Below are 27078 nucleotides of genomic sequence, written 5' to 3' on the forward strand. Positions count from 1 at the left end.
GGAATTAAATGCAGCATCTCCAAGTTTGCGGATAACACGAAGCTGGGCGGCGGTGTTAGCTGTGAGGAGGATGCAAAGAGGATGCAGGGTGACTTGGATAGGTTAGGTGAGTGGGCAAATTCATGGCAGATGCAATTTAATGTGGATAAATGTGAGGTTATCCACTTTGATTGCAAGAACAGGAAAACAGATTATTATCTGAACGGTGGCCAATTAGGAAAACGGGAGATGCAACGAGACCTGGGTGTCAATATACACCAGTCATTGAAGGTGGGCATGCAGGTACAGCAGGCGGTGAAAAAGGCAAATGGTATATTGGCATTCATAGCAAAAGGATTTGAGTACAGGAGCAGGGAGGTTCTACTGCAGTTGTACAAGGCCTTGGTGAGACTGCACCTAGAATATTGTGTGCAGTTTTGGTCCCCTAATCTGAGGAAAGACATTCTTGCCATAGAGGGAGTACAGAGAAGGTTCACCAGATTGATCCCTGGGATGGCAGGACTTTCATATGAAGAAAGACTGGATCGACTAGGCTTATACTCACTGGAATTTAGAAGATTGAGGGGGGATCTTATTGAAACGTATAAAATTCTGAAGGGATTGGACAGGTTAGATGCAGGAAGATTGTTTCCGATGTTGGGGAAGTCGAGAACGAGGGGTCACAGTTTAAGGATAAAGGGGAAGCCTTTTAGGACCGAGATGAGGAAAAACTTCTTCACACAGAGAGTGGTGAATCTGTGGAATTCTCTGCCACAGGAAACAGTTGAGGCCAGTTCATTGGCTATTATTTAAGAGGAAGTTAGATATGGCCCTTGTGGCTAAAGGGATGGGGGGTATGGAGAGAAAGCAGGTACTGGGTTCTGAGTTGGATGATCAGCCATGATCATACTGAATGGCGGTGCAGGCTCGAAGGGCCGAATGGCCTACTCCTGTACCTATTTTCTACGTTTCTATTTCAAAACTGAAGTTTTACATCTATCAAGATGACGTGATCAGCTATCATAAGGTGAATGGAGTTTCTTATGATTTAAGACTTAAGCATTAATTAAGGAGGGGAAGGGAATGGAAGAGAGTGGAATAATTGAGGCAAGAAAGTAAGAGCAGATTTGAAAGCAGAATGAACCTGGTATGGACTGATTAGATTAAAATATCTGGCTTCTGTGCTTTGTAATTCTGTGTTGGTATTCTAAAATACAAAAGTACATGCATTTTCAGGAAGAGTATCGAAGAAAAAAACGTGTGAATTTGATAAGTATTTGAATAACATGAAGCTCTAAATTTTTGGTTTTGGGTTGCATTGTTTTTGCAATTGAGGTTCAACTTGCTCATTATCTACCATACACTGCCATCTAATGGCTTTGTGTGTGAATAACCGTTATTCTGATTCCGAATAATGACTCAGAAGAATTACCCCATTCTCTCACCACCCTACCAGGGAAAGTGTTCCTCTTGTCCTCACCTACCACCCCACCAGTCTCCGCGTCCAGCACATAATTCTTCCAAACTTCCACCACCTCCAACAGGGTCCCGCCACCAAGCACATGTTCTTCCCCCCCCCCCCCACCCCACTTTCTGCTTTTCACAGGGATTGCTCCCTGCACAACTCCCTTTTCCATTTGTCCCTCCCTACTGATCTCCCTCCTGGCGCTTATCCTTGCAAGCGGAACAAGTGCTACACCTTCTCCCTCACTACCATTCACGGCCCCAAGCAGTCCTTCCAGGTGAGGCAACACCTAACCTGTGAGTCTGTTGGGGTCATTTACTGTGTTCGGTGCTCCCGGTGTGGCCTTCTGTATATTGGTGAGACCCAACATAGATTGGGGTACCACTTCACTGAGCATCTACACTTCGTCCACCAGAACAAGTGGGATTTCCCAGTGGCCACCCAATTAATTTAATTCCACTTCCCATTCCAGTTCTGATATGTCCATTCATGGCCTCCTCCACTGTCCTCATGAGGCTACACTTAGGCTGGAGGAACAAAACCTTGTATTTGGTTTGGGTAGCCTCGAAACCTGATGGCATGAACATTGATTACTCAAACTTCCCTCAGGATCAATAAAGTATGTCTGTCTGTCTTCCGGTAATGCCCTCCCCCCCCCCCCCCACCCGCCCTTCACCGTTTCCCATCCCCTTTTCCCTTCCTCACTTTATTTCCTTGCCTGCCCATCACCTCCCTCTGATGCTCCTCCCCCCCCCCCCCCACTTTTTCTTTCTTCCATGACCTTCTGTCTCTTTCAACAATCAATTTCCCAGCTCTTTACTTCATCCCTCTCCCTCAGGTTTCATCCATCACCTGGTGTTTCTTTCTCACCCAACCTTTTAAATCCACTCAACTTTTTTTTCCTCCAGTCCTGCCGAACGGTTTCGGCCTGAAACATCGACTGTATTCTTTTCCATGGATGCTGCCTGGCCTGCTGAGTTCCTCCAGCATTTTGTGTGTGCTTTTCTGATTCAGTAATAAGTCTAACAAAAAGTATTTTAGAAATTCTTTTCACTCCATAATTCTGATATTGAATATTTCTAACATTTAAAACTGAAATTTTGTAACCATCCTATATTATTGCATTGAAATGCCCAAAGCAAAACAGTGCCAACGTCAAAAAGCTAAGCACAGTACATCATTCATAAGCTCCATTTTATTATTCTGTCAGGTCCTTTAAATGCAAAGCTGTTGCTTTACTTGATCCCAGTATGTGTTTATTTCTGTGCGTTGATAGTCGACAACTTCTAGGCAGCTCACTGTTCACCTATTCACTAACTGTGCATTTCAATTTGGCACATCTTCCAGTAGCAACTTTCTTGGTGAAGCAGACTTAAAACTTTTTGCATAGTGCAATGACTTCTGGACATAAAACACATCATTTGGCAAGATCAGAACAAGCCTCAGCCACACACTTGCTGAATTAGCTTTTCTTAGGCTTATCCAGCCCAAAATTAACTTAAATTAGCAAAATTATGGTATTAATAATGTAACAAGAGTTCAATTCCATAATTTGTTTCCACTTTATATTTACTGCTTTTGATTCTACGTTTCTTAATGTTTGGTAGGATGAAAATCTATCACAGTCTGCAAGTTGAGCTCAATGATTCTGGTCACTGTGGTAAAGGGCCAGAAACAGAAAGAATGGCAACAGAAAAAGTGACTGAATCATTGCCATTCCCTCTGTTAATTGCCAATATTTGATTCTAGAATGCATTTGATGTTTAATATTTTTGTGGAACTTGAGATGAGCATTATAATACTGAACTACCAGTATTTGCAATCAAGAACGATTTAAATAAAAAAAATCCTTCCAAAAGGTTGCATCTAGACAGACACTCACATTTACTGCAAATTTGATAGAAGTAAAAAGTTGCAGTACATAGCTCAATAAGTGGCCTCAATCTAGTTTTTTCAGCTTGTATCAAGCTGCCGATCAGGTAGTTTTCAATTGCTTCCCCCCCCCGCCCCCCCGGATTTGGCACTTGTATATTGATTGGAATTGACAGAGTGTGCTGAAGAGCCTGTTTTTGTGCTGTCACAGAGATTCTACAACTTTAAGCTTGTAAGACTTGCTCGAAATTTAGTATTTAATAAACCACTACAATAAATAAAATTTTTACCACTTGGCATTTTACTGGTTAAGTTGAACTAATCTTCTACTGAATGTCTTCACTGTAGCTTTTTAAATCTGACAAACCAATTAAAATACATTATTAATTTTTCTTGTTTATGGAAAAGTTCTTCAATTTTAATCAGCTTTATAAAAGTACATAAAGGCAAAATGGAGAGGATCTCTGGGAAGTATAGTGCTGAAGAATGGAACTATGCTTGATAATGAATTGCTCTGTAGCTAAGGAATTATATTTATATATCTGCAGGAAAAGGAAGGCTTGATATAATTTTGACTAAAATTGGTTTCCACCTCTCAGAGATGAAGAATTGTAAAAATAATTATGAAGAATTCTCAGGAAACCATGAGTTACGATCTTAATCTTATCTACTTGAAATACTGGACAAACTTTTTTTTGTAAGTTTGCAAATGCATATGAATAGGCAAGAACTTTATAGAAAAGATAGAACATTTACATGAATGCTACCAGAAAAGAAAAACTAACAGCAGAAAGATAAAACAGAAGAGATTTTTCTTCCAGAAAAAATAAGAGTCTGGATAAAGGTTTGATATGTAAAGAGGTTTAGTAGTGTAAGCACAGATTATAATTCTGGTTTTGGAGGAATCAAATCCTGGGGCAATAATATTAGATAAAAGCACTTGGAAGAAGTCTTTTTATCCAGAGTATATGGACTGCCTTGATACCAAAGCAGCATTTGACCAAATGTGGCAACAAGGAGTCTTGATAAATTTTCTTAAAAAGAAAACGTTGCAATGGTTGGAATCATGCCTTGCACAAAGGAAGATGTTTCTGGGTTTTTAAAAGTTGCTCATCCTGGCCTCGTAACATTACCACAACTTTTCCTCAGGTCATTACCCTAGGCCCAATGATCTTCAGCTATTTCAATAACATGTTGCAAGGTATCTTGTACAATAAATTATATTTGAAATGTAGATTGTTTTAAAATTCTCTTAGTAATATTGATTGAAGAATAAATATTATTTGGAACACCAGTTAGAAACTGTGAATACTTCTGTGTGGTTAAGCCATGGTATCTTTTGTGTTCATCCTCAAGAGTAAACTGAGCTTCAGATTAATATATTATCCATGACAGTGTATTCAAATGTAAACAAGTGTACATTTCAAAAATGCATTTGGAATATTTCATTTCTTAAAGATGCTTTATAAATATTTTCCTTTACTTTGTCTTTCACACAGTTAGGTCCACCTGCAAAAGGTAATGAAGTAGCTGTGGGGGTTATCAGTGAAGTGTTTATATTTTCAATTTAACAGAAATCTATGCACAAGTTATTAGAGGAGGAGGAATAGCTTGTTTTACTTATGTAATTTAGAAGTTATTATACGTAGCTTTGATGTTGGTGCCTTGAAATCGAACACAGAAGCAATGCCACAATTTGGACGTGTTCATTTCTGACACATGGGCTTATTTAAATCATGTTGCACCACACCAACTAATTTTAGAAACAAACCATGGATTGTAAATATATAATGAGTATGCAAATATCAAGGCTTGCTATATAAGATTTTCAGTGAGGTTCAAAATTGAATTCTGTAAGTAAGTTGTTGCTTGTTGGTGGATTTACTTCAGAAAAAAAGCATTAAGGTATTTGGTGTTAAAGCAGTAATAATACAAGGAAGTATCAAATGAATACAATATCCAGAGTTTTGGGGAAGTTGTACTTTGATTCATTATATAGTGAAAATACTGTATGTAATTTATGCATAGTCCAACGGTTTAATGTTACTAGTGTCTTAATAAGGCATGGCATCAGGTTTAAATTTAGACGAGAAAACATACTGTACCCTTCAGCCAATCAATCGATGCCAGTCCACATAGAACGCCACTTGGAAGAAGCACTGAGAATGACCAAGATTGTTGAACATAACCTTGGTTAGGGACTTCAGTATCTCTGAGTCTCTCGGTAGCACCAGTACTGACCAAGGTAGCTGACTGTTTATGGATATTGCTGCTAGACTGGTTCCTTTGCTTCCTGTTGCAGACCCAATGATCTATGTGATGAAAATCTGCATAATCTTGTCTTTACCAGTCTCTGTCACAGATGCATCTGTCCGTGACGGTAGCAGTAGGAGTGACCACCTCACAGTCTGCATCAAATTATCAATTCATAGTTATATAGTATGGAGGCAGCCCAACCCCTCTATGATGATCAAGGTGCCTATATAAGCTAATCTCAGTTTCCTGTGTTTGGCCTATCTCCATCTCACCTCTTTCCTCTCCATGTACCTGTCCAAATGTTTTATTAAATGAAATAATCATTCCTGCCTCTACTACCTCTGGCAGCTCATTCCATGTGCCCAATGCCCCCTGTTTTGGATTTCCCGACAATGGGGATAGTAGTTGGAACTGTGACTATCTTCCCTGTCTGTGCCTCTTCTAATTTAATGAACCTCAAGATGGTTGCTTCAATCTCTTCCAATCTAGAGAAATTAGCCCTAGTCTATCCAATGTCTCCTTAGAATTCAAGCCCTCTAGTACTTTCAACAGCTTGTGAAGCTTATCTGTACCCTCTCTAGCTTATTCACATTCTTTCTGAAGCATGGCAACTCAAACTGTACCCAATGCTTCCAAGTATTGCAGTCAAGCCATGATGTTCAATTATAATATTACATACCACTTCTTGTACTCAGTACCATGGCTAATGAAGGAAAGCATGCCAAATTCTTTCAAGTATGTCAGTTGCTGAGTCAGATAATGAAGCAATTCACAAACAACTGCCGTAGTTTGATGAATATTCTCTCCTGGCGAGTAGGCCTCTTGATTATTTGCTACCCTTGCTTTCTAAACACAGCAACTACCGCTTGTAAGATTGCAAACAATTGTAAGTACAGAAACTAACAGTTGTTTGGCTTCTGGCTGTAAATACAGTTCTTAAAATGTAAATAGCAAGCAGTAATCAGCTTGAAGTTAAAATAATTATCTGTAGAACAGCTTTGCAAGCAAGCTCTAGATAGTAGATGCTCTGTGCAAAGTAAGATTTAGCTCACTGCACATGGTTTATTGCTACTTGAATGCAGCATAAGACAATGGGTTGTTTAATTTAGCTTGCTTCAAGCAAACTAGCTTGACTCTAAGTTGCTTAGATCAAGGAAGCTTGTAGAATCAGATGGATGGTATAACTTGACATCAAATATTTGATATGTTTATAGTTGAAAGAGTTGTGTACTTAAGGAAGTTAGCCTTACATTTTAATCGTGCACTGTGAACATTAAGGTGAGATCTCTTTCTCCAAAATGCTTTTGGACTATTCGTGTTAAAAGAGTATCTGAGGAAATATATACATGTGAAGTCACCCAAGTAGTAGAAAAAGGGTACAAATGTAGAGAGTAGTTCAGGTTTGTTGAGAGTAGTTGAAGAAAATTAAGAATAGTGATAAGAGCATAACAAACTTCAAAGTAAAACATATTATCAAAATACATACATCACCATGTACAACCCTGAGATTTATTTTCCTGTGGGCATACTCAGCAAATCTATAGAAGTGTAACTATAACAGGATCAGTGAAAGATCAACCAGAGTGCAGAAAGCAATAAAATGAGCAATTTCAAATATAAATAAATATTTATATATAAAAAACACCCGGCTTTGGATTCTACATTATTGGTATGTCTTTTTTTTACTTTATAAGAGTAATATTTCTGTTTTGGAAATTCATTGAGTTTTAGAAAATGGTTTGTAATTTGAAAATGTTTAAGATAGAAATCCTCTGAGTTTTAAATCTGTCTTAAGAGCATTGTTTGGATTTAAATGCATCTCACTGAAAATAAATGAATGGTGTTTAAACTACTTTGTTAGCGAGCAGTATCTTCTTGGTAGGGAGGGCAGTGACACACTGCTGAAATAGTGGTGGGAATAAACAGGGAAGTAAATTTGTCTTTGAAGATTGGGCAGCTACAGTATAATTTCCCTTTAGTGAAGGTACTCGTGGCTATTTATATCTAATAGGGCTTATGGTCTTTGTTTCAGTTTAGGATTTCAGTCAGCAAACTCAATACCATCATAGCAGGACCTGGACAACATCCAGGTCTGTACTTATAGTTGGCAAGTAACATTGATGCCACATAAATTCCAGGCAATATCCAGCAAGAGAAAATCCAGCTATTCTCCCCAGGTATTCAGTGACATTATCTCCCACTGTCAATATACTGGGGGTTACCACTGATCAGAAATTGAAATGAAATAGTCAGACAGACAGATATACTTTATTGATCCCGAGGGAAATTGGGTTTTGTTACAGCCACACCAACCAAGAATAGTGAAGAAATATAGCAACATAAAACCATAAGTAATTAAATAAAAATAAGTTAATCATGCCAAGTGGAAATAAGTCCAGGACCAGCCTATTGGCTCAGGGTGTCTGACACTCCGAGGGAGGACTTGTAAAGTTTGATGGCCACAGGTAGGAATGACTTCCTATGATTTTAAGTTCCCTGGCCCCCACCGTCTTATTTTCAGCATGGACGTCCAGTCCCTATATACCTCCATCCCCCACCGAGATGGTCTCAAAGCTCTTCACTTTTTTTTGGATTCCAGACCTAATCAATTCTCCTCTACCACCACTCTCCTCCGTCTAGCGGAATTAGTTCTTACTCTCAATAATTTCTCCTTTGGCTCCTCCCACATCCTCCAAACCAAGGGTGTAGCCATGGGCACCCGTATGGGTCCCAGTTATGCCTGCCTTTTTGTTGGCTTTGTGGAACAGTCCATGTTCCAAGTCTATACCGGTTTTTCCTTCGCTACATCGACGACTGCATTGGCGCTGCCTCTTGCACACATGCTGAGCTCGTCAACTTCATTAACTTTGCCTCCAACTTTCACCCTGCCCTCAAATTTACCTGGTCCATTTCCAACACCTCCCTCCCCTTTCTTTTTTTTTAAAACTTTTTTTTATTGTGTTTTCAAATAGTTACAGAATAAAAATGTGTGAAAAAGAAAATATGTGTTACCCATCCCCCCTCCCCTTAACCCCCCCCCCCCAACATCCCTATAGAAAAAAAGAAGAAAGAAAGAAAGAAAAAAAAAGGAATGCCTGGATATTGGAAGATCCCCACATGCTCCATGGAGTTCGTAATAACTTTAATATATATATTTATTTCCTTCCCCAAGTAACCAATTATTTCATCTTCGGAGCACCTATATATTTAATCCTATCTTTTGTAAATAAGGGCGCCAAATTTTCAAAAATGTTTCATATTTATCTCTTAAATTATAAGTAATTTTTTCAAGTGGAATACAGCCATAAATTTCTTTCTTCCAACGATCTATACTTAAATATGTATCCGATTTCCAAGTAACTGCAATAGCCTTTTTGGCTACTGCCAATGCAATTTTTTATAAATTCTTTCTGATATTTATTCAATTTGGATATCGGTTTTATCCCTTCAGTATCACCTGGTAAAAGTAATATTGGATTATGTGGAAGTTGTATTCCAATAATTTGTTCCAATAAAACTCTTAAATTTGTCCAAAAAGGTTGAATTTTAGAACAAGACCAAGTAGAATGTAAAAAAGTACCAATTTCTTGGTTACATCGGAAACACTGATGAGATAAATTTGGGTTTAATTTATTTATTTTTTGTGGTGTAATATATAATTGATATAAAAAATTGTATTGCACTAATCTTAATCGGACGTTTATTGTATTTGTCATACTCTCAAGACATAGTCTTGACCAATTTTTTCTTCAATTTTAATATTCAAGTCACTTTCCCATTTTTGTCTTGACTTATGGACTCCTTGTTTAATTGCCTGTTTTTGAATCAAATTATACATACAAGAGATAAATTTTTTAAACTTTCCTTTTTGAATTAAAGTTTCTATTTCATTGGATTTCGGTAATAACATTGTTTGACCTAATTTTTCTCTTAAATAAGCCCTTAGTTGAAAGTAACAAAAAAGAGTGTTGTTTGATACTTTATATTTATTCTTTAATTGATCGAATGACATTAATATACCTCCTTCAAAACAATCTCCTATATATCTAATCCCTTTTTGAAACCAGTTATATCAAAGTTGATTATCCATTGTAAAAGGAATAAGTCTATTTTGAATTAAAGATCTCTTTGCTAATAAGGATTTCTTAGTCTCATCGTCAACATTTATCTTATTCCATAAGTCAATCAAATGTTTTAATATAGGAGATTCTTTCTTTTCCCGTATCCATTTAGATTCCCATTTATATATAAAATCTTCTGGTACGTTTTCTCCTATTTTATCTAGTTCTATTCTAATCCATGCCGGTTTATCTTTCTCAAAAAAAGATGCAATAAATCTAAGTTGATTTGCTTTATAATAATTCTTAAAATTTGGAAGTTGTAACCCTCCTAGCTCAAATTTCCATGTCAATTTTTCCAACGATATTCTTGACATCTTACCTTTCCAAAGAAACTTCCTCACATATTTATTTAGCTCTTGAAAAAACTTCTGGGGTAATTGTATTGGTAGTGATTGAAATAAGTATTGTAATCTAGGGAATATATTCATTTTTATGGTATTTACTCTACCTACTAATGTTATTGATAATACCATCCATTTATCAAGATCTTCTTGAATTTTTTTCAATAGTGGTAAATAATTTAATTTGTATAAGTTCTTTATGTCATTATCAACTCTTATACCTAAATATTTTATACCATTTGCTGGCCATCTAAATTGGGTTATTAATCGACATTGATTATAATCTCCTTTAGTAAGAGGTAAAATTTCACTTTTATCCCAATTTATTTTATAACCTGATATTTTCCCATATTCTTCTAATCTATAGGATAATTTATGCAACAAGTGCAATGGGTTTGTTAGATAAAGCAGAACATCATCAGCAAATAAGTTAATCTTATATTCTTCCTGATTAACTCTGAAACCCTTAATATCTGGGTCCATTCTAATCAATTCAGCTAATGGCTCTATCGCCAACACAAATAAAGCAGGTGATAATGGACAACCTTGCCTAGTTGACCTTGTTAACTGAAATGATGTTGAAATTTGACCATTTGTCACTACTTTAGCTTTGGGATTAGTATTTAAGGTTTTAATCCATTTTATAAAAGATACTCCTAATCCATATTTTTCCAATACCTTAAATAAAAAATCCCATTCCAATCTATCAAATGCTTTTTCTGCATCTAAAGCAACTGCCACGCTCATTTCCTCCCTCTTCTGTACTAAATGAATTATACTAAATAACCGAGTTACATTATCTGCCGATTGTCTATTTTTAATAAATCCTGTTTGATCCATATGTACTAATTTTGGTAAGCATTTAGATAATCTATTAGATAAGATTTTTGCTATTATTTTATAATCAGTGTTTAATAAAGAAATAGGTCTATATGATGTTGGCTTTAAAAGATCTCTATCTTTTTTTGGCAATACTATTAAAATAGCTGTCGAAAAAGATTCTGGAAGTTTATGCGTTCTTTCCGCTTGGTGTATTAACTCCATAAAAGGAGGAATTAATAAATCTTTAAACTTTTTATAGAATTCAGGCGGAAAACCATCTTCTCCTGGAGATTTATTACTTTGAAATGATCCTAGGGCTTCTTCGACCTCTTTCAATGTAAAAGGCATATCTAATCCCTTCTGTTCTTCCGTATTTAATTTTGGAAGAGTTATTTGTGATTAAAAACCTTTCTATCTTGACATTGTCATTTTGTGATTCTGATTTATACAACTCAGAATAAAAATTCTTAAAAGCTTCATTAATTTCTAAAGGTTTATAAGTAATTTTATTTACTCTTGTTCGAATTGCATTTATTGTTTTAGAAGTCTGGTCTGTTTTTAACTGCCATGCAAGAACCTTATGTGATCTTTCACCTAGTTCATAATATCTTTGTTTAGTTCTCATAATTGCTTTTTCTGTTCAATATGTTTGGAGTGTATTGTATTGTAACTTCTTGTTAATAAGTTGTCTTCGTTTTTCTTCTGTCATATTTCTTTGGGATTCTTTTTCCAATTTTGTAATCTCTTTTTCCAATTGATCTATTTCTATCATATATTCCTTCTTAATTTTAGAAGTATAACTTATTATCTGACCTCTCAAATATGCCTTCATTGCTTCCCACACTATAAATTTATCATCAACTGAATGTGAATTTATATCTAAAAAGAACTGAATCTGTTTTCTCATAAAATCACAAAAATCTTGACGTTTTAATAATATTGAATTAAATCTCCACCTATAATTTGATTCCTCTTTATCTGTCATTATCATTGTCATTATTAAATGAGAATGATCTGACAATATTCTTGCTTTATATTCCACATTTTTCACTCTATCTTGAATATTCATTGATAATAGAAAAAAATCTATCCTTGAATATGTTTTATGTCTATTTGAATAAAATGAATAATCTCTTTCTTTTGGATTAATTCTTCTCCATATATCAATCAAATTTAAGTCTTTCATCAATGATAGAGTTAATTTTACTGCTTTTGATTTTGTAACAACCTTTGTTGATCTATCTAACACTGGATCTAGACAAAAGTTAAAATCTCCACCTATTAATATTTTATCATGTGCGTTAGCCAAATTCAAAAAGACCTCCTGTATGAATTTTACATCATTTTCACTTGGTGCATAAATGTTCATAAGGGTCCATAGTTCTGAAAAAATTTGACAATGTATAATTACCGTAGATTCCGGACTACAGAGCGCACCTGATTTTAAGCCGCTGGCTCTAATTTTAGAAATAAAATCATTTTTTTAAATGTAAAGGCCGCACCGGATTTTAGGCCGCACCGGATTTTTGGCCGCAGGTGTCCCACGTTGTAATATGAGATATTTACACAGAAAGATATTACACGTGAGGATTTTTTTAACTTTTAATTAAATCCATATGGTAACAAAAACAAATACATATTGCAAATGCTTTTTTTCGAACCGTGCCCGTAACGCGGCTACTTTTAAATATACGTTGCGTATACTTCTTTACTGAACAACATTCCAATATCTCCTAACGACTGGTAAAAAATATATATACTGCAGCCTACCAGGAAAAGTTATTGATACCTTTAACTTAAAAGCAGAGTTCGCTCAGATCCAAAGCCGCTCGCGTAATGCGCTCCCCCCTCCTTTCCGTTTCATCGCAAACGGCATTTAAAAGCAGAGTTCACTCGGATCCAAAGCCGCTCGCGTAATGCGCTCCCCCCTCCTTTCCGTTTTATCGCAAACCGGCATTTTCCCACAAGACACCGCGAAACCGGGTGTGTCGTCATAGCATCCCGCGATGTAGTACAGAAAACAAATATAGTTTAAACTAAGTAGGGTAGGTAGCACAATGCTTCGAGTGTTTTCCATGTTGATGAGGGTGAGTACAAATGACTGATTTACAATAATTTAATTGTGAAAGTGCGCTTGATTTATCGTACAATTTCATTGGACCTCTGTGAACTACTCATCAATTTTATTGGTCTACTGTTACGAGGCAAAATGTTTACGAGGCGGCATGAAAAAAACCTTGCATTAGCCGCTTCGGATTATTGGCCGCAAAGTTCAAAGCTGTTCAAAATGTGGGAAAAAAGTAGCGGCTTAAAATCCGGAATCTACGGTAGATATCTCCCCGCCGAATCAATTAATACGTTTTGTATTTTAATTGGTAAATTTTTGTTAACCAAAATTGCAACTCCTCTCGCCTTTGAATTAAATGAAGCTGCAATAACATTTCCAACCCAGTCTCTTTTTAATTTCTGATGTTCTATGTCTGTTAAATGAGTTTCTTGTAAAAAAGCTATATCTGTTTTCATTTTTTTAATGTATGTTAAAATTCTTTTTCTTTTTACCGGCCCATTAAGCCCATTAACATTAAAACTTTAAAAATTCAGTAGATTAGTCATTTTTTTAAAATTATATTACTCCAATCTATAATAATACCTAATCTTTCAACTTTCGTGGTATCCTGGGAAATCTTTATAAAAATCTCCATGTTGCTATGTGTCCCCACCAATCATCCAGGCAAAAAGATAGAAGAAAAATAGAATATAAAGAAAAAAACAAAATACCCCCCTACTAATGTTGTGAAAAAAAAACACAACATTACCCCCCTCTGTTGTACGGGTCATGGCAATCGCCATGATTACACACGTGAATCCTGTAGTAACCGATCCAAAGCTCCCCAGCCCCCCCCGCAACATAAAAAAGTGTATATATAAGAAGAAAAAAAATACTATTCTCAATTAGTATTTCTAAAATTTTGCTTTTCTCCTCTATAATATCCATAAATGTCCATCACTTCTGTTCGTTGACTCTATCTTCATCTTTAATCCATTATGTTTGGAAGCCTCTATGTGTAATTAGTCAATAGATGAAAGTTTTTGTACAAACTCCTCCGATTTTCGATAATCGGAAAAAAATCTTTTTCCCTCCTCCAAAAAAATTATCAGTGTTGCTGGGTGATGCATTGTAAATTTATAACCCTTTTCCCATAAGGCTTTTTTCGCTGGGTTAAATTCCTTCTTTCTCTTCAAAAGGTTGTAACTTATATCAGGATAAAAAAGAACTGGTTTCCCTTCTATCATCAATGGCCCGTTTCTATTTTTGGCACTTTGGACAGCCACCTTCAGGATCTTTTCTTTATCTTGGTATCTTAAGCATTTTATCAAAATTGATCGTGGATTTTGATCAGCTTGAGGTCTTGACCTTAAGGATCTATGAGCCCTTTCAATCTCAATTGGAATTTCTCTTTCCATTTCCAATTTTTCAGGGATCCATTTTTGAAAAAAATTTATTGGATCTTCTCCTTCTATATCTTCTTTAAATCCAACAATTTTAATATTATTTCGTCTACTAAAATTTTCAAGCTTATCAATTTTTTCCATAAATTGTTTTCTTTCTGATGTCCAAGCAGTATTTTCATTTTCCATTTTGTCCATTCTTTCAACCATGTCTTCCGTTTTAGTTTCCAAGTCCATAATTCGCTTTTCCATTTTTTCCTGTCTCTTTGTCATTTTATCAAGCATAATCTCCATATTTATCTTTTTTTTGAGTACTTTTTGATTACTTTTAATTACTTTTAATGTGTCTAATTTACGCATTATTTGCCTCAAAGTCTTTTCTATATTTCCAGAAGAACTTTTATCTCCCTCTTCGTCTGATCTTTCCGGAGAATCTGACTCTCCCTCAGATTCACTATCACTTTCAGTTGCAGTGGTAACTGGGCTTTGTAGTTCTGGTTGCTCCTGTTTGCGCATGCTCCTTCCTTCGCGTTTGCACAGTTCACGTTGGTCTTTTCCTTTAGAAATGGCCAATGTTGCTGCAGTTTCCTGTTCCGTATCGCCGGTGGTATAATGTACCTGAGATCGCGGTTCTTTGGTAGACGTGGGCCTTGCTCCCGGTATTAGTTTTCTTCATCTTCTGTTTTTGAGGCATAGCTTGAAACAATCCGGAGTAGTTTATAAGTAACTTTTAGAAAGTATTGACTAACTTTTCTTCACTTAAACATTAATTTATTAACTTTTTACGGGAGAGCTGGGTTCCAGCGTCTCGATCCTACGTCATCACGTGACGTCCCCTCCCTCCCCTTTCTTGATCTTTCTGTCTCCATCTCTGGAGACGGCCTATCTACTGATATCTACTATAAGCCTACAGACTCTCACAGCTACCTGGACTATTCCTCTTCCCACCCTGTCTCTTGCAAAAAGGCTATCCCCTTCTCACAATTCCTCCGTCTCCACCGCATCTGCTCTCAGGATGAGGCTTTTCATTCCAGGACGAAGGAGATGTCTTCCTTTTTTAAACAAAGGGGCTTCCCTTCGTCCACCATCAACTCTGCTCTCAAATGCATCTCTCCCATTTCCCGCGCATCTGCCCTCACCCCATCCACCCGCCATCCCATTCGGGATAGTGTTCCCCTTGTCCTTACCTACCACCCCACCAGCCTCCAGGTCCAACGTATAATTCTCTGTAACTTCTGCCACCTCCAACAGGATCCCACTACCAAACACATTTTTCCCTCCCCCCCCCCTTCTGCTTTTCGCAGGGATCGCTCCCTACGCGACTCCCTTGTCCAGTCGTCCCCCCCATCCCTTCCCACCGATCTCCCTCCTGGCACTTATCCTTGTAAGCGGAACAAGTGCGACACCTGCCCTAACACTTCCTCCCTCACCACCATTCAGGGCCCCAGACAGTCCTTCCAGGTGAGGCGACACTTCACCTGTGAGTCGGCTGGTGTGGTATACTGCGTCCAGTGCTCCCGATGTGGCCTTTTATATATTTGTGAGACCTGACACAGACTGGGAGACCGTTTCGCTGAACACCTATGCTTGGTCCACCAGAAAAAGCAGGATCTCCCAGTGGCCACACATTTTAATTCCACGTCCCATTCCCATTCTGATATGTCAATCCATGGCCTCCTTTCTGTTGTCAAAATGAATCCAAACTCAGGTTGGAGGAACAACACCTTATATACCGGCTGGGTAGCCTCCAACCTGATGGCATGAACATTGACTTCTCTAACTTCTGTTAATGCCCCTCCTCCCCTTCTTACCCCATCCCTGACATATTTAGTTGTTTGCCTGTTCTCCATCTCCCTCTGGTCCCCACCCCCCCCCCTTTCTTTCTCCTGAGGCCTCCCGTCCCATGATCCTTTCCCTTCTCCAGCTCTGTATCATTTTCACCAATCACCTTTCCAGCTCTTAGCTTCATCCCACCCCCTCCGGTCTTCTTCTATCATTTCGCATTTCCCCCTCCCCCCACTACTTTCAAATCTCTTACTATCTTTCCTTTCAGTTAGTCCTGACGAAGGGTCTCGCCCCGAAACGTCGACAGTGCTTCTCCCTATTGATGCTGCCTGGCCTGCTGTGTTCCACCAGCATTTTGTGTGTGTTGTTGACTTCCTATGATGCTCAGTGTTACATCTCGGTGGAATGAGTCTCTGGCTGAATGTACTCCTGTGCCTAACCAGTACATTATGGAGTGGATGGGAGACATTGTCCAAGATGGCATGCAACTTGGACAGCATCCTCTTTTCAGACACCACCGTCAGAGAGTCCAGTTCCACCCCCACAACATCACTGGCATTACGAATGAGTTTGTTGATTCTGTTGGTGTCTGCTACCCTCAGCCTGCTGCCCCAGCACACAACAGCAAACATGATAGCACTGGCCACCACAGCCTCATAGAACATCCTCAGCATCGTCCGGCAGATGTTAAAGGACCTCAGTCTCCTCAGGAAATAGAGACAGCTCTGACCCTTCTTGTAGACAGCCTCATTGTTCTTTGACCAGTCCAGTTTATTGGTCATATAAACAACATAGCTAGGAACAGGTCAGCTAGGAATCCTGCGGCAAATAACTTGCTTAACTCCACAGAGCCTGTCTATGGTCTACAGTGCTGAAGATAGGAGTGTGATGGAATGATCTCTACATGTTCTGATTAATGCAGCTTCACTGATGCTATAAAAGCTTGACACCATACAGGATTTAGCAGTCTTCTTGATAGGCACCCAACACAACTGTTTACTCACTCTTCCACTGACACACTACGGCAGCCAGCTGCTTGTCAATAGGATGCACTGCAGTGCAACTCTCCAAGACTCCTTCGATAGCATCTTCCAAGCCCAGCACCTCTAATAGAAAGATGAGGACAGCAACAACATGGGAATACCACCATCTTGAAATTGCCCTCCAAGTCACATACCATCCTGACTTGGACATATATTGTCATCCCTTCACTGTCCTGTGGTCAAAATTCTGGAACACTCTCCCTAACAATATTGTTGGTATACCCACAACTCAAGGACTGTATTGACCCAAGAAGGCTCACCACCACCTCAAGGTCAAACGGAAAGAGCAGCATGCTGGCTCAGCCCACAAAGCCCTTATCCCTTGAATAAATTAAGACAAAAATAGAAGCTAAGTGAAATGTGATGGTTTGCCAAGCACATTTCATAAGTTAAAGAGAAATTTGCAGGGCAAAGGGCACAGCAGTGCTGATGAGGGAATCAGGGAATATGGAGTTAATATACAGTAACTTGCACTATGGTTAAAGATCTCCCATTATATTTTTGAACGATGGAATAGGTATAAAGGGCCAGCTATTCTTCCATTCTTTCACAAGAATTTAACTTTGCATGTCAATGGCTGAACCATCACTAAAATCTCCCAATATCATTCAGTTACGTTGCTCGTATCCTTCCTCAGTCAGTCACAGTAGCTGATACATATTACTAGTTCCAAGTGAACAGAATATGGTTTACAACCAATATGCCCATTCCAATTGTTTGCATCATTTGTGGAAAATAAAACTTCGAGACACAACTTTTAGGCAAAGGTTGAATGTTTCTTCACATGCTGATTGCACAGCCAAAGCATTGTAATTCATTGATTTCTCTAACTTCTGGAAATCTCTTCCCCTCCCCCTTCTCTTTCTTTTCTCCATTCTGGCCTCCCTTTTACCACCTCTCCTTGCCTTACATCATCTCTCTCTAGTGCCCCTCCTCCTTTCATTTCTCCTGTGGTCTGCTGTCCTCTCCTGTTAGATTCCTTCTTCAGCCCTTTACCTCTTCCACGTATCACCTCCCAGATTCTCACTATATCACCCCCATCCCCCACCCACCACTTTCTTCCTCGCATAGCCTCACCTATCACCTTCCAACTTGTATTCCTTCCCTGCCCCCACTTTCTTTTTCTGGCTTCTCTCCCCTTCCCTTCCAGTCTTAGTAAAGGGTCTTGTAATAAAACATCAATTGTTTATTTCTCTCTATAATTGATGCCTGAACTGCTGAGTTTCTCCAGCATTTTGTGTGTGTTCCTCTGGATTTCCAACATCTGCTGAATCTCTTGTGTTTATGTTGTAATTCATCTGTGCTTCAGCTGTTTTTACTGTGTATTTATAGGGTTCATTTTAATTTCAGTTGTTCAGCAGTGTGATTTTTAACTTTTAAAAAGCTACTAATTTTAACTAGTTTAATTTATTGCTGATTCTGTTGTCCATGCAGCAGATTTTCCTCTATCTTGGTCTCTCTGGACTGGGAAAGGTGCATTAACCATGAAAATTGCTTTTTGTTTTGCCCTTCTGCTTAAAGCCAAGTTGTGTATTTTATTTTTGTTTTGTTTTCATTATTCCTTATGGTTTGACCTATTTGCTTTTAAAACTAGGGAAATTTGAAGTTTATGATGGATGGTGACTCTACTCTCATCGAAAGCAGTAAGTTGGTGTCAGTGATTGCAGAACTGCTGTCAACAAAAGCTGATGCAGTAGAAAAGGCTTTGTTGTATCGCACTGTAGCTACAGGACGTGATGTGATTGACAAGCAACACACAGATCAAGAAGCCAGCTATGGACGGGATGCATTTGCCAAGGTAATTAATTAAAAGTAAGCCTTTGTTACAATAAAGATTTGAAGATTGCTCAAAACACGCATCTGATAGACTGATTGCCAGAAGTAGTTACATGTTGCAACCTTTTATTTGTTACTCCAACATGAAGTCGGTTTACTGCAATGTCTATTTCTATATTAATATCCATAAAAGCTTGTATTCACATAACATCATGTACTTGTATGCTTGTAGGGCATTAAAGTCTACCTGAATCAGAAATTAATAAACTAAGCACCACTGTAATAGGAAGAGATTTTGATGCTTAGAATGAAGCATTGATGCCAGGCATGTTGGTTCAAGTTTGTGGTGATGAAGTTATGGAGTTGTACAATGCAGAAACAAGTCCTTTGGTCCACTTTATCAATGCTGCCCATTGTACCTAACAGCACTAATCTAACTTGCCCACATTAAGTATATGTCTTTCTTTGTCTTGGCATTTTAAGTACTTGTCTAGATGCTTCATGAAGGTTGTGAGGGTAACTGACTTCATCACCTCTTCAGACAATGCATTCCAGACTCCAGTCACCCATATGGAAAAACAGATCCCTTTTTCAGAGCCCCTCTAATCCTCATCTTAAACTTGTACATGTTTGTCATGGGTAATAAAAAACATATTGCTATCTACCCTATTTATCACACTCATAATTTTATACAACTCTGAGGGGTGGAACGATACAGAATTTTGTACTTTTGAGATCTCTTCTGGGGCAAGGGTGATCTACACAAGAGGGTCAGGTTGTACCAGGACTGGAGAGGGGTCATTATCCCAGAGGCAGATTTGCTAATGCTACTAAGGCAGGTTTTAAATTAGATTGCCAGTGGGTGTGATCCTAATTAATGGAGGCGAATGAATGGTTAGGAATTAAGAAAAAAGTCTGTGACAGCAAGTTGAATAAAGATGGGCAGGAGCACAACAGGGAGTGGAGTGTGGAAAGTCTACTGGATTAAACTGCACTTCAATGCAAGAGGCCTGACAGATAAGGTGGGTGAACTCAGGCTGTGTAAAGCTCTATGGAAATGGTACATTATAGCCAAAATGGAAACATGGCTAAGGAAGGAACAGAACAGAATGTTCCAGGTACAGACATTTTAGGTGGGATAGAGGTGGTAGAAAGGGATGAAGGGGAGTTGCATTTTTAATTAAGTGGAGCATTATGGCAGAGATGAAATTACTGAAGGATCATCCAGTGAGGTTTCATGGGTAGAACTGGGGAGCAAGAGTATGATCACATTGTTGGGGTTTTACTATCGGTCTCCAAATGTTCGACAGGAATTAGAAGAGGCTGTGGGGAATGCAAGAAAGGGTCATTGTGGTAGGAGAATTTAACTGAACTAGAATAGACTGATACTGTCATACTGCTAAGGGCTTAGGTGGGGTGGAATTTGTTAAAGTCGGGAAAACTTTGTCAGGCAATGTATAGACAGCAAAGATTGACCTGCACTTGGGTAATAGAGTAGTCAAATGACTGAGATGACACTGGGGCAGCACTTTGGAACCAATGACTGTAGTTCTATTAGCTTGAAAATAGCTTGGAAAGGGACAGAACTGGTTTGTAGTTCAGATGTGACTAAGGAGGTCAATGAGGGCAGAGTGATAGACACTGTTAAGGTGGACTTCAGCAAGGCCTTTGATAAGGTTCCACATGATAGGCTGCTCTAAAAGGTTAAATTACATGGAAATCAGGATGTGGATGTGCTGGTCAACTGCATACACGGTTGACTTGATGGTAGGAAGCAAAGTGATGATTGAGGAAGGTTGAGTTTTTTTTTGACTGGAGCCTATGACTGGTGGGTTGCCCTGTATTGGTGCCCTCCTTTGTCATCTATAACAATGATTTGAATGAGAATGTACAAGGCATGATTAGTAAGTCTACCGATGACACTGAAATGGGTGGAGAAGGTTATCAAAAATTACTGGTCCTCTTGATCAGCTGAGTAAATGGGTTAAGAAATAGCAAATGGAGTTTAATTCATTTAAGTGTGAGGTGTGGCATTTTGGAAAGTCACATCAAGGGAACCTGTAGGGTGCTGTCGTTGTTGTAAAACACTGGGATTTTGGTGTTCATAGTTCCCTGAAAGTTGAGTCACAGATTGATAGTGGTGAAGAAAGCTTATGCAATGCTGGCATTCATCAAGGTATTGAGTATAAAAGTTAGAAGGTCATGGTGCATTGTATAAAATACTAGTGAGGCCACACTTGTATTGTTTTTAGTTTTGGTCCCTTGCTATAGGAAAGGCATTATTAAACTGGAAGGAGTGCATTAAAGCATTACAAGGATTACAAAGATGAGGGTAGTGCAGTGGATGTGATCTACATGGATTTTAGTAAGGCATTTGACAAGGTTCCACACGGTAGGCTTATTCAGAAAGTCAGAAGACATGGGATCCAGGGAAGTTTGGCCAGGTGGATTCAGAATGGGCTTGCCTGCTGTTGGGCTTGAAATTCTGCCCTGTGTTCGTTTAGGAAGAGAGACAACCAACACCGGAATATTTCAAAACTTAGGTTTATTGCAGAATTCGTAACTGGTACAGCGAATCGACGGAATCGCTGGAGAAGGCGCATTCCGACCTCCCCTTACAATCTGCTCTTATTTATATCCCTTTTCCCCCCAGCACAACCCCCCGCTACATATTAGGTAATATCGGGCACTTGTGTCCATCTTATTGGCCCGCAGCCATATGCTCACGAGTTACCTGTTTCTTTTGTTTACTGAATCGCGTGACACTGTTAGTTTCGGTGTAGCGGGGTCCCCAGTTTCGCTCCCCCTCGCTCGCATTCCAGCTTCCTAACATGATGTGCGTTACGTGAGCCACTCCTGACCTGTAATGGCGGTCCCGAATTAACCCCAACACGAATTAACCCCAATACTAATTAACCCCAACACTGCAGAAGGCAGAGGGTCATGGTGGAGGGAGTACATTCAGATTGGAGGGTTGTGACTGGTGGTGTCCCACAAGGATCTGAACTGGGACCTCTACTTTTTGTGCTTTTTATTAACGACCTGGATATGGGGTTAGAAGGGTGGGTTGGCAAGTTTGCAGATGAAACAAAGGTTGGTGGTGTTGTAGGTAGTGTAGAGGATTGTCAAAGATTGCAGAGAGACATTGATAGGATGCAGAAGTGGGCTGAGAAGTGGCAGATGGAGTTCAACACGGAGAAGTGTGAGGTGGTACACTTTGGAAGGACAAACTCCAAGGCAGAGTATAAAGTAAATGGCAGGATAACTTGGTAGTGTGGAGGAGCAGAGGGATCTGGGGATACATGTCCACAGATCCCTGAAAGTTGGCTCACAGGTAGATAGGGTAGTTAAGAAAGCTTATGGGGTGTTAGCTTTCATAAGTCGAGGGATAGCGTTTAAGAGACGCGATGTAATGATGCAGCTCTATAAAACTCTAGTTAGGCCACATTTGGAGTATTGTGTCCAGTTCTGGTCGCCTCACTATAGGAAGGATGTGGAAGCATTGGAAAGGGTACAGAGGAGATTTACCAGGATGCTGCCTGCTTTAGAGAGTATGGATTATGATCAGAGATTAAGGGAGCTAGGAGAGGAGGAGGATGAGAGGAGACATGATAGAGGTGTACAAGATATTGAGAGGAACAGACAGAGTGGACAGCCAGCGCCTCTTCCCCAGGGCACCACTGCTCAGTACAAGAGGACATGGCTTTAAGGTAAGGGGAGGGAAGTTCAAGGTGGATGTTAGAGGAAGGTTTTTCACTCAGAGTGGTTGGTTTATGGAATGCACTGCCTGAGTCAGTGGTGGAGGCAGATACACTAGTGAAGTTTAAGAGACTACTAGACAGGAATATGGAGGAATTTAAGGTAGGGGGTTATATGGGAGGCAGGGTTTGAGGGTCGGCACAACATTGTGGGCCGAAGGACCTGTACTGTGCTGTACTGTTCTATGTTCTATATACCTCCAGGAAGGTCTCAAAGATCTCTGCTTCTTTTTGGATTCCAGACCTAACCAGTTCCCCTCTACCACCACTCTCCTCCATCTAGCGGAATTAGTCCTTAGTCTTAATCATTTCTCCTTTGGCTCCTCCCACTTCCTCCAAACTAAAGGTGTAGCAGTGGGCTAACCGTATGGGTCCCAGCTATGCCTGCCTTGCTGTTAGCATGTTCCAAGCCTATACTGGTATCCATCCCCCACTTTTCCTTTGCTACATCGACGACTGCATTGGTGCTGCTTCCTGCACGCATGCTGAGTTCATTGACTTCATTAACTTTGTCTCCAGCTTTCACCCTGCCCTCAAATTTACCTGGTCCATTTCCGACATCTCCCTCCCCTTTCTTGATCTTTCTGTCTCTCTCTCTGGAGACAGCTTATCTACTGATATCTACTATAAGCCTATGGACTCTCACAGCTACCTGGACTATTCCTCTTCCCACCCTGTCTCTTGCAAAAATGCCATCCCCTTCTTGAGATTCCTCCGTCTCTGCTGCATCTGCTCTCAGGGTGAGACTTTTCATTCCAAGACAAAGGAGATGTCTTCCTTTTTTAAAGAAAGGGGCTTCCCTTCCTCCACCATCAAATCTGCTCTCAAACACATCTCTCCCATTTCACGCACATCTACTCTCACTCCATCCTCCCGCCACCCTACTAGGGATAGGGTTCCCCTTGTCCTCGCCTACCCCCTACCAGCCTCTGGGTCCAACATATAATTCTCCGTAACTTCCGCTACCTCCAACGGGATCCCACCACTGAGTATATCTTTCCCTCCCACTCCCTTTCTCCTTTCCGCAGGGATTGTTCCCTACGCGACTCACTTGTCCATTCAACACCCCCCATCCCTTCCCACCAATCTCCCTCCTGGCACTTATCCTTGTAAGCAGACCAAGTGCTACACCTGCCCTTACACTTCCTCCCTCACCACCATTCAGGGCCCCAGACAGTCCTTCCAGGTGAGGCAACACTTCACCTGTGAGTCGGCTGGTGTGATATAATGTGTCTGGTGCTCCCGGTGAGGCCTTCTGTATATTGGTGAGAGCCGACGCAGACTGGGAGACCGTTTCGCTGAACATCTACGTTCTGTTCGCCAGAGAAAGCAAGATCTCCCAGTAGCCACACATTTTAATTCCACGTTCCATTCCCATTCTGATATGTCAATCCATGGCCTCCTCTACTGTCAAGATGAAGCCACACTCAGGTTGGAGGAACAACACCTTATATTCCATCTGGGTAGCCTCCAATCTGATGGTATGAACATTGATTTCTGTAACTTCTGTTAATGCCCCTCCTCCCCTTCTTACCCCATCCCTTATTTATTATTTTTCCCTTTTTTTCTCTCTCTCTCTCTTTTCTCTTTGTCCCTCTCACAATCACTCCTTGCCTGCTCTCCATCTCCCTCTGGTGCTCTCCTCCCCCTTTCTTTCTCCCTAGGCCTTCCGTCCCATGATCCTCTCCCTTCTCCAGCTCTGTATCCCCTTTGCCAATCAACTTTCTAGCTCTTAGCTTCATCCCTCCCCCTCCTGTCTTCTCCTATCATTTCGGATCTCTCCCCCCCCCCCCCCTATTTTCAAATCTCTCACTATCTCTTCTTTCAGTTAGTCCTGACGAAGTGTCTCGGCCCGAAACGTCGACTGTACTTCTTCCTATAGATGTTGCCTGCCCTGCTGTGTTCCACCAGCATTTTGTGTGTGTTACAAGGATCTTGCCAGGATTCCAGAGACTGAATTATCAGGAGAGGTTGGAAGAGCTAGGATTTTATTCTTTGAGACAGCAGCAATAACAATTTGTAAGGTTAAAACAGTTGGGCAGGTACATGGAATAGAAAGATTAGAATCAGATTTAATATCACTGCCATATGTCATGGAAGAAGTGTGTGTATGCGATATAGATTTTTTGCACTACTTATCTAGTTTAACATAAGTAGTTCAAAAAGAGAAAAAAATGTAGTGAGGTAGTGTTCATGGGTTCAATGTCCATTCAAAAATCTGGCAGAGGTCTCTGAACTTTTGGACCGGCCTACCATGTGGGACCTTGTTAAAGATTAAAGACCTCTTGTCAATGTTGGCAACATGCATTAGAGTCCTCTCATTGCTATGCTGAGGTGCAACATCAAAAAATCAATTAAATTTGAGTGTTTCCTGCAAACAAAACAGTGCTAGCTATTCCTAATCAATTCCTGCCTTTCAAAGTGGAGATAAATACTGACCCTGAGAATTTCTTCTAATAGTGTTGTCACTTATGTAAGACAGACTGAGTTGCATTTATTGTCATATGCATAAGTGACCAACCTACTTGTAGCAGTATCACTGGTACACTAGGCATGATATAAGCAGCAATCACAAGTTAGACATAATTACACATGTATAGAATTTTTCAGGAAAGAACACAAGACAAAAATCAATTTTAGTGCAAAGTAAACAAGGTGGTCATTTTGCTGGTTGGCTCAGGAACTGAACAGTTGAAAGAAAGACACACAAAATGCTGGTGGAACACAGCAGGCCAGGCAGCATCTATAAGGAGAAGCACTGTCGATGTTTCAGGCTGAGACCCTTCGTCAGGACTAACTGAAAGGAAAGATAGTAAGAGATTTGAAAGTAGTTTCTTTCTCCCGAGGCCTCCCATCCCATGATTCTTTCCCTTCTCCAGCTCTGTATCACTTTCACCAATCACCTTTCCAGCTCTTAGCTTCATCCCACCCCCTCCGGTCTTCTCCTATCATTTCGCATTTCCCCCTCCCCCCACTACTTTCACAGCTTTATGTATTTTGTTTTTTTTATATTGCGCTGTCTGTGGCTAAGCAACAATGAAAGTGGTTATGAAAATTCCCAGTGGAACTTGAAGCTAATTTTTAGTTCAACCCTGATTTTAAAAGTTAGTAAATGAATATCAGTGAATGTGATGCAATTAACATGAGATTAGCAGACGAGAATACCTAGCAAGGAAAGCCCGCGCTATTTCCATTGTTTTTTTGCATTGGAAATAGTTCCAAGAGGCAGCTGTATTGAGAGTCTAGCACCCATGCAGCTTCCTGCTTACTACCAGGTGTTTATGCAGTGGAACACATTTCACTTGATTTGGCTTGGTGGAAGGTGTGAAAATAGCAAAAACAAAAAGAGGCAAATAAATTATTTTTTCAAGCAGAGGAGATAAACATACTGTATCAACATTTTACATAGGAGAATGAAAAGGCTGCAGATAAGTGGTGAGACAATGGCTAAAACAAAGTGGCCGAAAATGTGTTGAATGGAGTGGGTTGACTCCATTTGCTATGGTCCATGTTGACACTAACAACATGAAAGGGCAGGAAGGAGGTTTTGCCAAGAACTTTGAGTAGTTTTGCAAAATTGAAAAGCAGAATCACAAAGGTGTTAATCTCTGGACTATTACTAAGGTGGAGTGGTCATGTTGTTCAGAAGAAAGACGATCATCTGCCGAAACAAATCTTCTACTCCCAGTTTAAAGAAGGCAAACGTAAGAGGCAGACAACAGAAGAGATTCAAAGATGTCTTAAAAGCCAACATGAAGAAATGTAACATCGACATCAACAATTGGGAAAATAATGCCAAGGACAGGAAACTCTGGCAAGCCATCATCCGAGAAGGAGCAGCAACTTCTGAAGCCAACAGATGTGCAGAATTAGAAGAAAAGAGAAGAAAATGGAAAGAGAGGCAGCAACAACCAAAGCCCAATCTGCCATCTGGAACTACCTGTGCTGAATGCGGAAGAACTTTCAAAGCCGAGATTGGACTCATAAGCCACTTGAGAACCCATAAATAGATCAACAGAACGAAGACCATCATCCTCGACCTCGAGGGATAGCCACGACGACGATTGGAGTTGTGTGAAAACTGGCAGAGAGCAAATCAGGTTAGAGAAGTAACCATAAGACTCAAAGTATTCTGTGAAGTAATACAGGAGTAGGTAGGTCTGCAATGGTGACTCCATCCCCCACCCCACCCCAATGGGAATCCTAACTCAAAGCACATTTTAGATCTTGGACTGAGATTTTATTTCATTTAAAGGATTTTCCAGATGTGTTGATTTTTTTTTATTTGACACTTAAGAGAAAATCAAATAATACTTGCTACTTGGTCCAGACTACACATAGAATTGGGCTTTGCAATCCCTTGTTTGATAAAAGATAGACAGCTTCTGGCAGCTCAAGGCAATTAATGAA

General features: G+C 39.7%; 1 protein-coding gene across 2 annotated transcripts in view; it reads left to right on the top strand.

Moving 5' to 3' along the window:
- myo1d (myosin 1D) overlaps nt 1–27078 on the top strand; it is a 557628-nt gene that overhangs the window by 138237 nt on the left and 392313 nt on the right. For both annotated transcript variants that reach the window (XM_073070702.1, XM_073070703.1), the window contains exon 9: nt 18729–18932. In XM_073070702.1, coding sequence (XP_072926803.1) covers nt 18729–18932 — 204 coding nt within the window. The remainder of the gene's footprint in view (nt 1–18728; nt 18933–27078) is intronic.

This window comes from Hemitrygon akajei, chromosome 18 (genome assembly GCF_048418815.1).
Source record: "Hemitrygon akajei chromosome 18, sHemAka1.3, whole genome shotgun sequence".
NCBI classification, from domain to species: domain Eukaryota; kingdom Metazoa; phylum Chordata; class Chondrichthyes; order Myliobatiformes; family Dasyatidae; genus Hemitrygon; species Hemitrygon akajei.